The sequence below is a fragment of the Biomphalaria glabrata genome, chromosome 6 (assembly GCF_947242115.1).
Source record: "Biomphalaria glabrata chromosome 6, xgBioGlab47.1, whole genome shotgun sequence".
In the NCBI taxonomy this organism is placed as follows: Eukaryota; Metazoa; Mollusca; class Gastropoda; family Planorbidae; genus Biomphalaria; species Biomphalaria glabrata.
In genome coordinates, this window is record NC_074716.1 from 1,431,638 (window position 1) to 1,444,539 (window position 12,902).

Below are 12,902 nucleotides of genomic sequence, written 5' to 3' on the forward strand. Positions count from 1 at the left end.
AGGTATGACAGTGCCCGTACTGAAACTCCCATGTCATGTATTATCTTATATAATCCAGACGTTACTTCAAAAAAGAAGATGATTACGTCCTACGCGTCATGCATTTAGTCATGCATATTAACCAATGACTTAAATTCTGCCAAGTCACTGGTTTTCCTGGCTGGTTAAGGCAACCCATTCCATGCTCTAATAGCACTAGGGGAAAAGGAGCATTTGTACATGTTTCAGGGGTACCCCAATACGCTCTACTAAGCCTCAACGATTACCGTGAAAGTACACCACTCAACGTAGTTGACCACTTTACACATCACATTTCTGGGAAGCACGTTATTCAGTTTCAAGAGAAGTTGATGACCGTCTTCTTAAGGCTAGTAGCCTTTTGGACGCCTCCAAGCAGGGCCGGTCCTAACAATTGCGGGGCCCTATGCGAAACTGATTGCGAAACTGATTGCGCGGGGCCTAGTCTGGGTGGGAATAAGGATAATAAGTGAAAATTTTGTATAAGAAAAAAAAACGACTTTGAATTATATTCATTCTTTACTAAGTACAAAATTGCGATCAAATTAACTTTACTTTACAAACCTTGCAACCTATGACATATTTATATGCCAGTGACTATAAAAGTAAATAAAGTATTGGACCTTCCGATTAAGGTGAACATTCGCCCGATTATTACACGAAAGCTAACAATGCCTTTTTCTTTTAGCACGCGTAGGATTGGCGTTTTCCGCAATGAATGACACCCACACATGACAATTTTGTCTATTTTTCACGAAATTTTTATGAGTTTTAATGAGATTTTAATAAATTTAGGAGATTTCCAGGAATTTTTCGTATATATTTTGCAATTTAATAATTACACATAGAATTAGCGCTGGGCCTATGAAAGCGCGGGGCCCACTGCCACCGCATAGGTTGCAGTGGCCTAAGACCGGCCCTGCCTCCCAGCCAGAGTGAAGCGCAATAAATCGCTCCAGCTGCCTACAAAAATCAATGTTTACCAAACAGTGATTTTCAAATTTTTGTATTCTTCTGAGACCTGGGTGCTCTATGGAGGGCATCTAAAGATCGTTGAACGCTTCCACAAACTGTGCCTCCGCTTCAGAATGGGCATACGCTGACAGGACCACCTTACAAATAACTATGTTCTGCTGGAGGCTGGTGTGGACAGTACAGAATCACTATTTACACTTCGACAGCTGCGCTGGCTCGGATACATAACCCGCATGGAGGAAGACCGCATGACAAAAGTAACAGAGGTGACCCACGTAAGCGCTATAAAGGTCAACTAGGGCAGGGGTTCTCAACTTGTGGGTCGCGACCCACTTGGGGGTCGATTGACGATTTGCCAGGGGTCACCTAAGACCATCATAAATAAGGATTGTTATTGTCTATTCTTCTATTGCTGTGTGTGTCTATTGGGGGGGGGGGTCGCGGCAGATTGGTATATTGTAAAAAGGGGTCGCCGAGCTTAAAAGGTTGAGAACCGCTGAACTAGGACATCATTTTGCCTTAAACTGGCATAGACAGATGAAAGTAGCTGGCAGCAAATGGCCTCTGCAAGAGATGGAGAGCGCCCACGAAGGCCGCGGGACGCACAATTGAGACGCAGAGGAAAACCTTTGTAGAAGATAGGCGCATCAGTTGTAAAGAAAACTTAAATAGACCCCGGCAGACAACGGATGATTTTATGTGTGTTTACAAGAATATTAAACCAGAAGAACAGAAATACGTAATCTATTTATAAACAAACAAGTATAATGCCTTCTTACAGACAAGAATTAGGGAAAAACAATCCCTTTAATATTTTAAAAAAGTATTTGATTAACAAAAAGTTTTTTTTTTTTTTTTTTGGCTTTTATATAATTCAAACATATTTTAAAACAAGATTTAGGGGTAGGCAGTGTTAAGTTGTTTTTTACTAGTGCTGTACTGTGTACAGTTGTTTAAAGCTCCTTTAGACCCTTGGCCAAAGGAAACTGCTTCTTCCATAGGCCTTGTGTTAATAGAATAAAGAGCCTACATTCAGAGTAAAACAATAAGTGTAAGATTACACATTTATAACATTGAACGACCACATACACTTATGCACCTCAACATCCCATTTTCTTTTTTAAAAAAAAAACACAGATAAACATAAACAGCAAATCACACGATGAACATACAAACACAAAGAATGTGAAATGTGTGACATTTAAAAACAAACATAAAAGAGTTCAGTTGGGAACATGGTCACTGAATTTTATTTTCTAATTTATTGATCCAACAGAAACAGTCGAAAATAATTTAATTTCACATCGAGTCTACTTTTCTCCAAATGAATCTGTTCAAAATAGTGTTATTCTGTTTTTACAGTTCAAAGTCTGATCAAAATTGTTGCTGACTTGAGAGAGACACAAAATCTCTCCATGAATGGTTTGGGTTCTGTTTCCTTGACCTTTCAATATCTCGAATCAATTTGTCTGTGCTCCTGTAGGTCCACGAGCTGTTGTTTGTCCACCATTTTGAATTGATCCAGTGTGGATACTGACCTGTATAAGATGGATACTTTAGAGCTGTTGGAGACATATATAATGGTGACGTCTTTAACGATCTGTAATATTGCAAGGAAAAAAAACAAAGATTATGAAGCTGATTTAAACCATATTTTGAGAAAACATTTCAGTTTGTGGTCATCACTGTAATGTGTGATTAAACGCAGACAAAAGATTGGATACACCTAGTCCTAGAAGAAACGAGATATTTATTTAATAAACTATTGCCAGGGAAACGAATGTCTTGGTAGAATTTAAGATTGACCTGGGGACGCGCATGACTTTTTTTTTGAAGTAACGACTGTATTTTATAAGATAAGATGAGAAAATAGCATTACCCACCGGCTACGCCGAGTTATTTGTTCAGATATGTGACGTGGCAACGAGCTATTGGTCTAGACTTCCCACAGGGCAGGTCAATGTTCTGGCCTTCTCTAATGATTAGTCTTGTTTCATACCCTGCCAGCTGAAGTTGTGGAGTTGTCATGGATGAATGTGTGTATGTATGTATAATCTATTTTTACAATCTGCGCGAATGTGTGTTGTTTGTTAGAGAGAGACTAGCGTGTGTGATATGCAGTAAAGCTGATTAAAGTTTATGTGTTTGATCTAGTGGTTTCATTGTTTTATTTCGTTAACTAGAACAGAACCAGGGACACCTAGACGTATCGAGACCTAAGGTAGATTCTATCGAGTCATTATTATAAATATAATAGGAAAGCTGTGACAGTAGTGCTGCAGTGCATCCTGTATTAGGCAGTTTTTCGAAGAGCCTTTGTAGGTCTTAACTAAAGGTGGTCGTACCTACACAATTATACGAGGTAGTGCCACAAGATTTTGGGAAACTTTAAAATACTCGAGATTTATAAAAAAAAAAAAATCAAGCACCATCGAATGATTATTTCCAGTAGCATACATTAGAGCAGGGGTTCTCAACCTGTGGGTCGCGACCCCCTTGGGGGTCGATTGACGATTTGCCAGGGGTCGCCTAAGACCATCGAAAATATGGATTGTTATTGTCCATTTTTCTATTGCTGTAAGTGTGTGTGGAGGGGGGTCGCGTCAGAGTGGGGGATTGTAAAAAAGGGGTCGCCGAGCTTAAAAGGTTGAGAACCGCTGCATTAGAACGTACCTGACTTTGTGGGAGCACAGTTTGAACATTACAATCACCATTAAACTGACACATACAAATGCAAATACCAACGCAAGTGTGATTAAGATTATTGAGTTGTCTTCCATGTATGTTGATGAATTGGATACTAAAAAAAAAAAACAATAATAAATAAAAGTAAGACTATATCCTCCGTGTATAAACTAGAAACTAAAAATATCTTCATTAACACAAACACACACACACACACACACAATAAGATTGACGCCAACGCCTATAGCAGAGCAAGAGCTTTTCTATAGAGAAATATCTGCAGTTAATTCATTACTATAGTTTAGTGATGTATGGAATAAAATCGACATTAAGACGTTAGATTACACTTTTTTTAAATTGTAACTTAGATCTATATAGTAAGACCAAAGATGGGATGTGCTAGACCAGTGATGCCCAACATAAATCGACCTGCGGGCCATTTTAATTTCCGACACTGATGTCGCGGGCCAGGTAAAAGAAAAGTTAAAAAAACGAAATGAAATTGACCTGAAACTTTTTTTTTTATTAGAAACCAGTGGATCTAGTACTTTCATTAATGGGATATTATTATCTTTTTTTTTTTTCGTGCGTCAGAAAACGACTTCATTTCTTTACTAAAAATATGAGCAACAGTGTAAGCTAGCTTTACCAACGACTCATTTCCTTGTCTCTTTTTGGTAAATATTAACATTAATCTTCCAATCTCTAGACTTTATTTAACAATCTTTTTATTCGAAAGACGTCAAATTTGTTTTATAATGCCGTTTATGTGCGTTTCTTTTTTTTTTTTAAACAGCCACACTTTATTTACAACTCAAATATATTAGCTTATCATCATGTTCTACCAAAAAGTAAAGGTCCTTTCACTTTTTTTCTGGGGGGGGGGGGGGGTAAATTCTACATGAAGAGTCCAATTTCATAAACGCACAAATGTCAATGATAACAATCAATCGGAGAAAAATTGAGGCCACTAACGTAGGTAAATGACATTTTTTCAACCTTTTCTTTATGAGGGGGAAGTAGCGAATTTTCTACACTTCGTGCCGACATTTCGGCGGGCCGGATGGAACCCCTTCGCGGGCCAGATCTGGCCCGCGGGCCGGATTTTGGGCATCACTGTGCTAGACTAGATCTAGAGCAACGTCAGGTTAGGAAAATGTATTATAAGAAAAAAAACAACAAAGTGTCGGCTAACAATAGAATTTTTTTTTTACTGTGAAATCAAAACAGACATTTTCTCTACACCAGGGCCGGACTTAAGCATAGGCTAACTAGGCAGCCGCCTCAGACCTCTGATTGGTGGGGGCTCCGCACAGGAATGTGACAGGATTCTTTATGATCCTTTCGAGAGAAGAAATAGTGACACCTGTATCAATTTTATTGTTGGAGTACACTTTATCTTACCTTTACCTATTCCTTAGTTTGTTGGACCGTTGGGGCACCAGGCAAGATTTGTCGACCGTCTTTCTCCATTCCTCCCTTTTTTTTTTTTTGCCTTGTTTAGAACCTCTCTCAATGGCAGTACACTAGGCTTTTAATAAATTGCTCACTTTTATTCTTTTTTTTTCGCTATTTTTTTATTTTTTCTATTTCATTTGGGGCCACCAAATTCAATTTTCCTAGGGCCTCCAATCTTCTAAGGCCGGCCCTGTCTACACATATGTGTATTACTTTAATCAAGAAAAATTATCAAAATTGGAATGATAGTGTGTGTGAATGAGTTATCATTGCTCGCGTCAAATAGATTTACTTAAATTAGTCGGATGATTGAAAAAAAAAATTACTAATTGGTCATTTTAAATGTTTAGATAAGAAAATGGCAATGAAACTTGCCTAGGCTATAAGGCAGTGGTTCTCAACCTTTTAGGCTCGGCGACCCCTTTTTACACCCCCCCCAACACTCTGCCGCGACCCCCCCCCCCACCCTTTTCCGTATACACACACAGCAATAGAAGAATGGAGAGAAACAATTCATTTTTTCGATGGTCTTAGGCGACCCCTGGCAAATCGTCAATCGACCCCCAAAGGGGTCGCGACCCACAGGTTGAGAACCCCTGCTATAAGGACATCAAGGATGTACCATAAACGATGACTCATGTCTAAAGTAGTATTTTGGCTGATCTATCTGCTGTCATTTATCTATGTGAATATCTCGGGACTAAATCAAGTCTTGAAGTATCGCCTACAAGAACAATTAATTATTTTTAATATTTAAGATAAGAAGAAGACGGTATTTTGAAAAATGCATTTCCTATCAAAGTTTGTGGGCCACACGTATAGATATGCTTATAATAAATCTACGTTTCTAACAAGAAATAAAACTAAAAAATACTTTAAAAAAAAAAAAAAGCTTATACGAAATGTAATGATATCAATTAGGTTGGATCAGCCCTGTAATTAAATTTGTAATAGACCTAGAGTCTAGACTAACAACAATTAATTTGTGCGAATAATACTATTTTTACCAATTGTTTTTGTTTAGCGCTATTTCAAGCTTTTAGCTTTCTCAATACACTATGACCCTATCACTTGTCTGGACCAGTTGGGAAAATGGAGGGGCGGGGAGAGAAAGAAAATGATATCTGGGAAGAAAGACTTGAATTCGAACTCGCCTTCTCGGGCAGACGTACTAACCACTCTGCTAATGAGGTACTTATGATCAGAGAAGGCTGTATAGTTTTTTTATACATTGTTTATTACATTTTAGAGCGGCGACCTATAAAGGTAACTAACTCAACTTAATTAGTTAATTCACTAATTGGTAATTTTTTTTTAAATTGATTCTTGTGTTGTCAGGTAAAAGAAATAAGTATGCAAAATTTCAGCTTGATCCGAGATTGGATGTGGGAGAAATAATGTGAACAAACTTTTTACCAGACAGACAGACAGACTGAGTTGATATAAGCTTTGTAAAAATATATACATATGAAAAAAAAAGTACGTTTTAAAACAACCTGTAGTTATATCAGTCGTTTGAGAATCACTGACACACACTGGGACTTCTGGAAGCCATTTGCCATTGACACACGTCACCTGAGAGAAGTTTGAAACATATTGAGATTATAAATGTTATTACACAGCATGGAATATATTTATTTTACATCAAAAAGCTTACTCCTACGTAGTACATTAACATTTTAACATAGCTGAGTAACAACATTGGTAAGCGTGGGAAGCGTGGTCGAGAGGCTAAGTGCGCTTGAACTTGGCTTGTCTCGGCTACCTAGAATGAGATTCGACACCCGACTCGGGCAGAGTTGCGTTTACTGAGCGCCTGAAGGCAGCACGGAAAACCAACTCCTAGATACCCCCCCCCCAACTGGTCCACAAATGAGATTGTACCAAAGCGCTCTGAGTATGCTATAAGCATGAAAGTAGCGCTATATAAAAGCTATAATAATATAATAATAACTCACTCATCCTAGAGACTATTCAGGACAAAGTCTTAAAAAGTATAGTAGCAATAATACATAAAACAATAAGTCATAAGTAACACATACTAAATCATAATACACCTTTAAAGGCACATTCCTCGTCCCATTTGCTAGGACAAATTTTTACAAATACTCCTTCTTCCCTAGTGCTATTAGAGCATGGAATGGGTTGCCTGAGCTAGCCAGGAAAACCAGTGACTTGGCAGAATTTAAGTCATTGGTTAATATGCATGACGCGTAGGACGTAATCATCTTCTTTTTTAAATAAATAATAATAAATAATAAATAATGACACAATGACAGCTGTAAAGATATAGTATGTGCTTGTATTTTAGTGTATAGGATACACAGAAATGAAATCTTGAATCTTTCAATATCTTCTTATCTTATATAATACAGACGTTACTTCAAAAAAAGAAGATGATTACGTCCTACGCGTCATGCATATTAACCAATGACTTAAATTCAGCCAAGTCACTGGTTTTCCTGGCTAGCTCAGGCAACCCATTCCATGCTCTAATAGCGCTAGGGAAGAAGGAGTATTTGTACAAATTTGTCCTAGCATATGGGATGAGGAATGTGCCTTTATCTTTGTGTCTTTCAGAGTATTTTATTAAATGTCAACAATATTTAGATCCAAAACGTCCGTTGAAAAAAAAAAATAAGGACCACCATGTGAAAACGGCGTCACCAAAACGTCCTGCTTCGATTAACGTATCCCGAATCTCGCGACAACTAGCATAGGACACAAGAAAAACTGGTCGCTCCAGTCATCGATATGTGGATGCAATCAAGTGTAACCTCAAAGCAGTGGGCATCGGTGTTGTCGATGTCGACTACGAGGAAGGCATAGCCCTAGACCGCACTATGTCGAGACAGATGTTAATAAAGAACACAACGGGCATGAAAAAGCATAGGCCTCAGCTCTGAATGAAAAGTGAGCCAAACGAAACATGTGTTCATCTACCAGCAAAACAAATGCGACCTTTACCTGGCACTGTATTTGAATGCGAGTGTCTCTCCAAAAACCTGGCTATCAAGATAAAATGTCGAAATAACCATTTCCAACATAAGCCACTGTTTCGTCTTATCATCATGAGTAGCCTACGTAAAAAAGAAAAATGGTAGCAGTACTCCACAGGTTGAGAACCACGCAAATGTAAACTATTTACATGGCCAAGGGACTCTTTTCAGTGTTAACGCGTTTAGGAAAATTGGGCCGAAACGATGTGAGTTGTCTCCACAAAATCAATTTAGTCAATTTCAAAAAAACAATTCCAGACTCACGAGGAAATTATTTATAAACATTTTTGAAATGTGAATGTGTTGCGAGCCTGTGTGAGATTTCAACTTTAGGTTATTCCTTGAATCCCTTGTGTACATGGCCAGTGGTTAAGCGGTCAGTGTGTTAGTGTGTATGAGAGGGTAGAGACTTGGAGGTAGAGAGAGACAGAGAGGAGTTTTTGTTGTTAGAGACCCTCTAAAGCAGCGGTTCTCAACCTTTTATGCCTGGCGACCCCTTTCTACAATCCCCCACTCTGCCGCGACCCCCCCACCCCCAACACACACACATACAGCAATAGAAGAGTAGACAATAACAATCCATGTTTTCGATGGTCTTAGGCGACCCCTGGCAAATCGTCACTCGACCCCTAAGGGGGTCGCGACCCACAGGTTGAGAAACCCTGCTCTAAAGGTTGAATAAATTAATTCGTTGTTTAAAGACTACGACGCGTTAAACTGCAGTGGTTGTATGTTATGGAGTGTGTGTGTGTGTGTGTTTCTATGGTGACGGTGGGAAGAGGTTAACGATTGGTTGTGAATGATGCAAGATAAACGGCGTCGTCGTCAGCGGTCTTAGATATGACAGACGACTCTTGAACGCCAGACTGAAAAGGCGTGTGACTGTAGTGAGTTAGATTTTGTTCAGAATATCATTTTAGATTATGACTAAAGTCTACTATAGTTATTGCATTTCATCTCAAGTTGACTTTGTTTATATTGTAACTTTTGTTCCCCTGGCAATCAAATCATTAAATAAGAACAATCTGGTATAAACTTTGTCACATGTAAATTATGAGTGAGTCTGGTGTGAATGTACACTTTGGTTTCTTATAGTTATAATGTTTTTTGTTTGGTGTAATGCACAAATTGTAAGACAAATTTCATTACGGATAATAAAGATTATTATTAGTATTATTATTATTAATAATAAAAGTTATATTTAGGTATGTTCACAATGAAGTTATTCAAGTGGTTAAGTTGTCTACCAGCAGTTTGGTGCTACAAATCGACCATCCACACCTTTGTACCTTTGCGATCTATAGGGCAGATGATGTAAAGGGCATCTGTTTCTGTTGCCCAAGGCTAATGAGGGTGTCATGTGGCCAGCACAAAGACCAACCGCCTGTACTTTTCTCAAACTAATGCCAGGTACCCATTAGAGCTGGGTGGACTCAGATGTGCCCTAAAATTCCAAACGTGAATTTCCCCAGTCTTCACCAGGATTCGAACCCGGGGTCCCAGGTTCGGAAGCCAAGCGCTAAACCACTCAGCCTTCGCGCCGTTATTTAGGCCTAGTTTACAATAAATAAAGTAGTGTTGTAACCCTGCCTTGCACCAGTGCTTGAGGTGCGCGCTAGTGCGCACTAGTGAACGTAAACAGGAAGAGACTAGAATGGAGAGAAGAACAGTGCATCAGGGATTGTGAAGAGTCTGAATGTTTGGGAAACTAAGAGGCCAGCTTTTGTGCTTCCTGAAGGTTGTAGTAGGGACCTGGAGCGAAGCGGGGAAGGCTGTCGTTGGCCCACATTCGGGTTAAGTTGCAAAGGACTGGTATACTTAGTAGCAAGACTCTGAGGAAGCTGAAGGATGAATCGTCATGTTATGTGTTTACCCTAGTGAATAAACACAACTATTATTTCCTGTTAAACTGTGTTGAGTTGCATGCCTATTCGTTGAGTGCCTAGCCGAGAGTTGCAACAGTATATTTCTTTAGAAATAAACATATTTACCTTTGAAGGACCTTTTATTGTGTAACCTTTTGAATAACAAATAAGCGTGACCACTGTCCCCTCTTTGGTATCATACGTACTGGGAACTAACGAGTTCACATTTTCAGCTGTGACGATGTCCAACTGTTGTGAAGCCAACACAGAACACATCAATAGCGACTATATGAAAACAACACAACTCATCTGTGGAACATGTTTGTAGTTATTATAAAATACGCCGAGGTTAAGAATTTGTACGATAAACATACTGTCGATAAAGTAGAGCGTATATCACATATTCAATCTACTTCTCTGTGTCATAGAAGTTGATCTTGTTATTCATGTATCGATCAAAAATACAACCATCTGTTACATTTGTCTATTGAGTGATTTTCCTACTGTAAACATACTCAAAATTTGTTATCTTTAAATGAATGTTTTGATTGAATATTAACTTCGTGATAACATTAGTATTAGGGGAATACCCCATGGATCGGTTTCAATGATTTTCAGTTCCCTCTTACAGCGGTCTGAATCAGTGTAACAGTCGCAAGAGTGAGCACATGTGTAGTAAAGAATAAACTCAAAACAAGTACATGACTGAGGTCATTAAAATTGACATTTGGAACAATATGAACATGGAGAGTGTAGATTAACTTATCACCAACTGCCAAATTCCCCTTGTCCATTTAGTACGTAATCTTATAGAAATAACTCTAGTGTCTCTGTCTTTTGACTCAAAGGGTGTCTGTCTGCTGTGCAGACAGCTTAGGTTAAATTTGACCATGTTTGACTATGGAGTCAAGAAGCTTGCTGTAGCATTCTTACTCTCCCGCCTCGACTCCTACAATTTTGTGCCGGTGGGCACACCAGGTGGCGAATTCCAGCTACCCGTCGCCTCAGCGTGGCCCTCCGGTGGAAACGTCTAGTGGGTGGAAACTAGATAGACTTCCCTGGGTGAGCTGTTGTTGTTTTTTTTTCTCTCACTCGGGGTTGGGATGGAAAGAACGCCCGGAACCCAGTCCAAAAAGTCCGCCACGCCGTTCATCAGACCCGTGGCTGGAGTGGCTTTCCTTGCACGGAATTGTGGCGGTTACAGTATAGGAATATGAGACAAGCTCCCCGCAGTTAGCACTGTTCTCGGCCACTTGTAGCGAGTGGACCCAGGACCGGGGACGGTGCGCTGTGTACAGTCACGGCACAGTCAACCGATATGGCCGTCTACCGTTGGGAGCCCTCAGACAGGACAGGGGTGAAGAGCCCCATGTCCAGGCCTGGTGGTTGGATAAAAGCCTTTCTAACCATCAAAGGGATAATGGCGCCTACTGGACTTCACTGAAGGTTGCGAAGTCTCTAAGTTGTTCGGATTTAGAGATCAACAAATCTAGACGCTTCTATGTGAGTGTAAGAGAATCGATCCACACTTTTTAAAATCAGGGAATCTATAACAATCAAATGTGATAGTAATTTAGTGCACTGATCACGTCATATGTGTCTCAGGGGACTCTACTCTTCATAAACTTAGCACTTATGGTTGGGCCGAGTTTTTCTATCAAAAAAAAGACTGCGGCCCATTTCAGCACAAGGACTATGGATTGAAACTCGTTCCCCATTGAGCTCAGAAAACTTTCAGTCTTCAGTAAATTCAAGAATGATATAAAGACCCACATATTCAAAACTAATTTAGATTACTTTGCCATTTAAAAACTTTTTTTTTTATTTCTGCTATGTTCTCATTGGGTCTGGAGCCTATATTATGTTTGTTAACAGCACTTTATTATTAAATTATTTTATATACATCGATGTGCGAATTTATTTTAAAAAAGACACACACAAACATATATTTTTAAAAAAAATTATAGACTTTCCTTCATAAAAGAAAATTACGGTCTTTGCGTATCAAAGTGTTCATCTTGTGGTGCCATGCTAGAGACAAACTCTGCTAACCCTGTGAATAGAGTCTATGTAAAGAAAGTAGTTTCTTATACCACCCACAAACACAAAGCGCCAATATCAACTGAAGCTTAAAGAATTGTTTATTTAGTGATTACGTCAGAATCTCACGTGTTCAAGATCACGTGACAATGTATCTTTTGCTATTAATAGGTCTGGGTCTGAACTTTATTTGAGAACAATACTTGATTTCATATTCGTTCATTGTTTACTAATTGTTTTAAAGTTGTTGGCCTCCTTCAGTCGTAGAACGACTATGGTTCATCTCGAACACTTTTTCATGTGGCTGTGACACCCCCGTCTACAAATATCGCAGGTTAAGTCGGCTTTCACTTTGGTAATAGAGGAGCTGGCCTTTTTCCCTATGGCACGCTTTTCTTCAACAGCTGAGGCCCATTTTTTTTCGCCGTCCGTAACTTTCTTGGTCACTGTCTCTCTCCATCTAGTGCGGTCTAGAGCTATGTCCTCCCAATGGTCAGCATCGATGTTCACTGATTTGAGGTCCCGCTTTACTACATCCACGTAACGGAGGTGGGGGCGACCAGTTTTTCTAGAGCCAGTCGCGAGTTGTCCGTAGAGAATGACTTTCGGGATGATTTTAAAGTTATAGTTAGCCAATGGTTGCGTTTGATCGGTAGTGACTTTAGTCTGTTTACCACTGACCTCTAGTGTCTATTGGTCGCTAGCTGTTATTGTCTAATTGCCAATTGGTTTAGAGGTGGGTAACTTAGTTTAGTTTGAATTGTTTCGGTACTATTTGTGTGATCGTATACCTGCAGTAATGCCCAACGTAATTCCACCAGCGGGCCATTTTCGTTTCCGACACTCGTGTCGCGGGCCACAT

The 12,902-nt window shown here is 39.4% G+C and overlaps 1 protein-coding gene across 1 annotated transcript; it reads right to left on the bottom strand.

Annotated features, from left to right (window-relative positions):
* Positions 1-2,220: 2,220 nt before the first annotated feature.
* On the bottom strand, positions 2,221-10,433 carry LOC106058795 (uncharacterized). The gene is made up of 4 exons (XM_056032476.1): positions 10,127-10,433; positions 6,633-6,711; positions 3,667-3,793; positions 2,221-2,593 (listed from the first exon to the last, which is right to left on the bottom strand). Exons 1-4 carry the CDS (start codon positions 10,274-10,276, stop codon positions 2,368-2,370), a joined length of 582 nt encoding a protein of 193 aa, XP_055888451.1. The 5' UTR covers positions 10,277-10,433; the 3' UTR covers positions 2,221-2,367.
* Positions 10,434-12,902: the final 2,469 nt, after the last annotated feature.

Bases quoted from the DNA above. Each gene is read 5' to 3' on its own strand.
- LOC106058795 (XM_056032476.1), bottom strand. From the start codon at position 10,276: ATGTGTTCTGTGTTGGCTTCACAACAGTTGGACATCGTCACAGCTGAA. The intron at 6,712-10,126 runs GTAAATATGTTT...AACTTCTCTCAG, and splicing joins CAATAAAAGGTCCTTCAAAG to GTGACGTGTGTCAATGGCAA. The intron at 2,594-3,666 runs GTACGTTCTAAT...GCAATATTACAG, and splicing joins CTGTGCTCCCACAAAGTCAG to ATCGTTAAAGACGTCACCAT.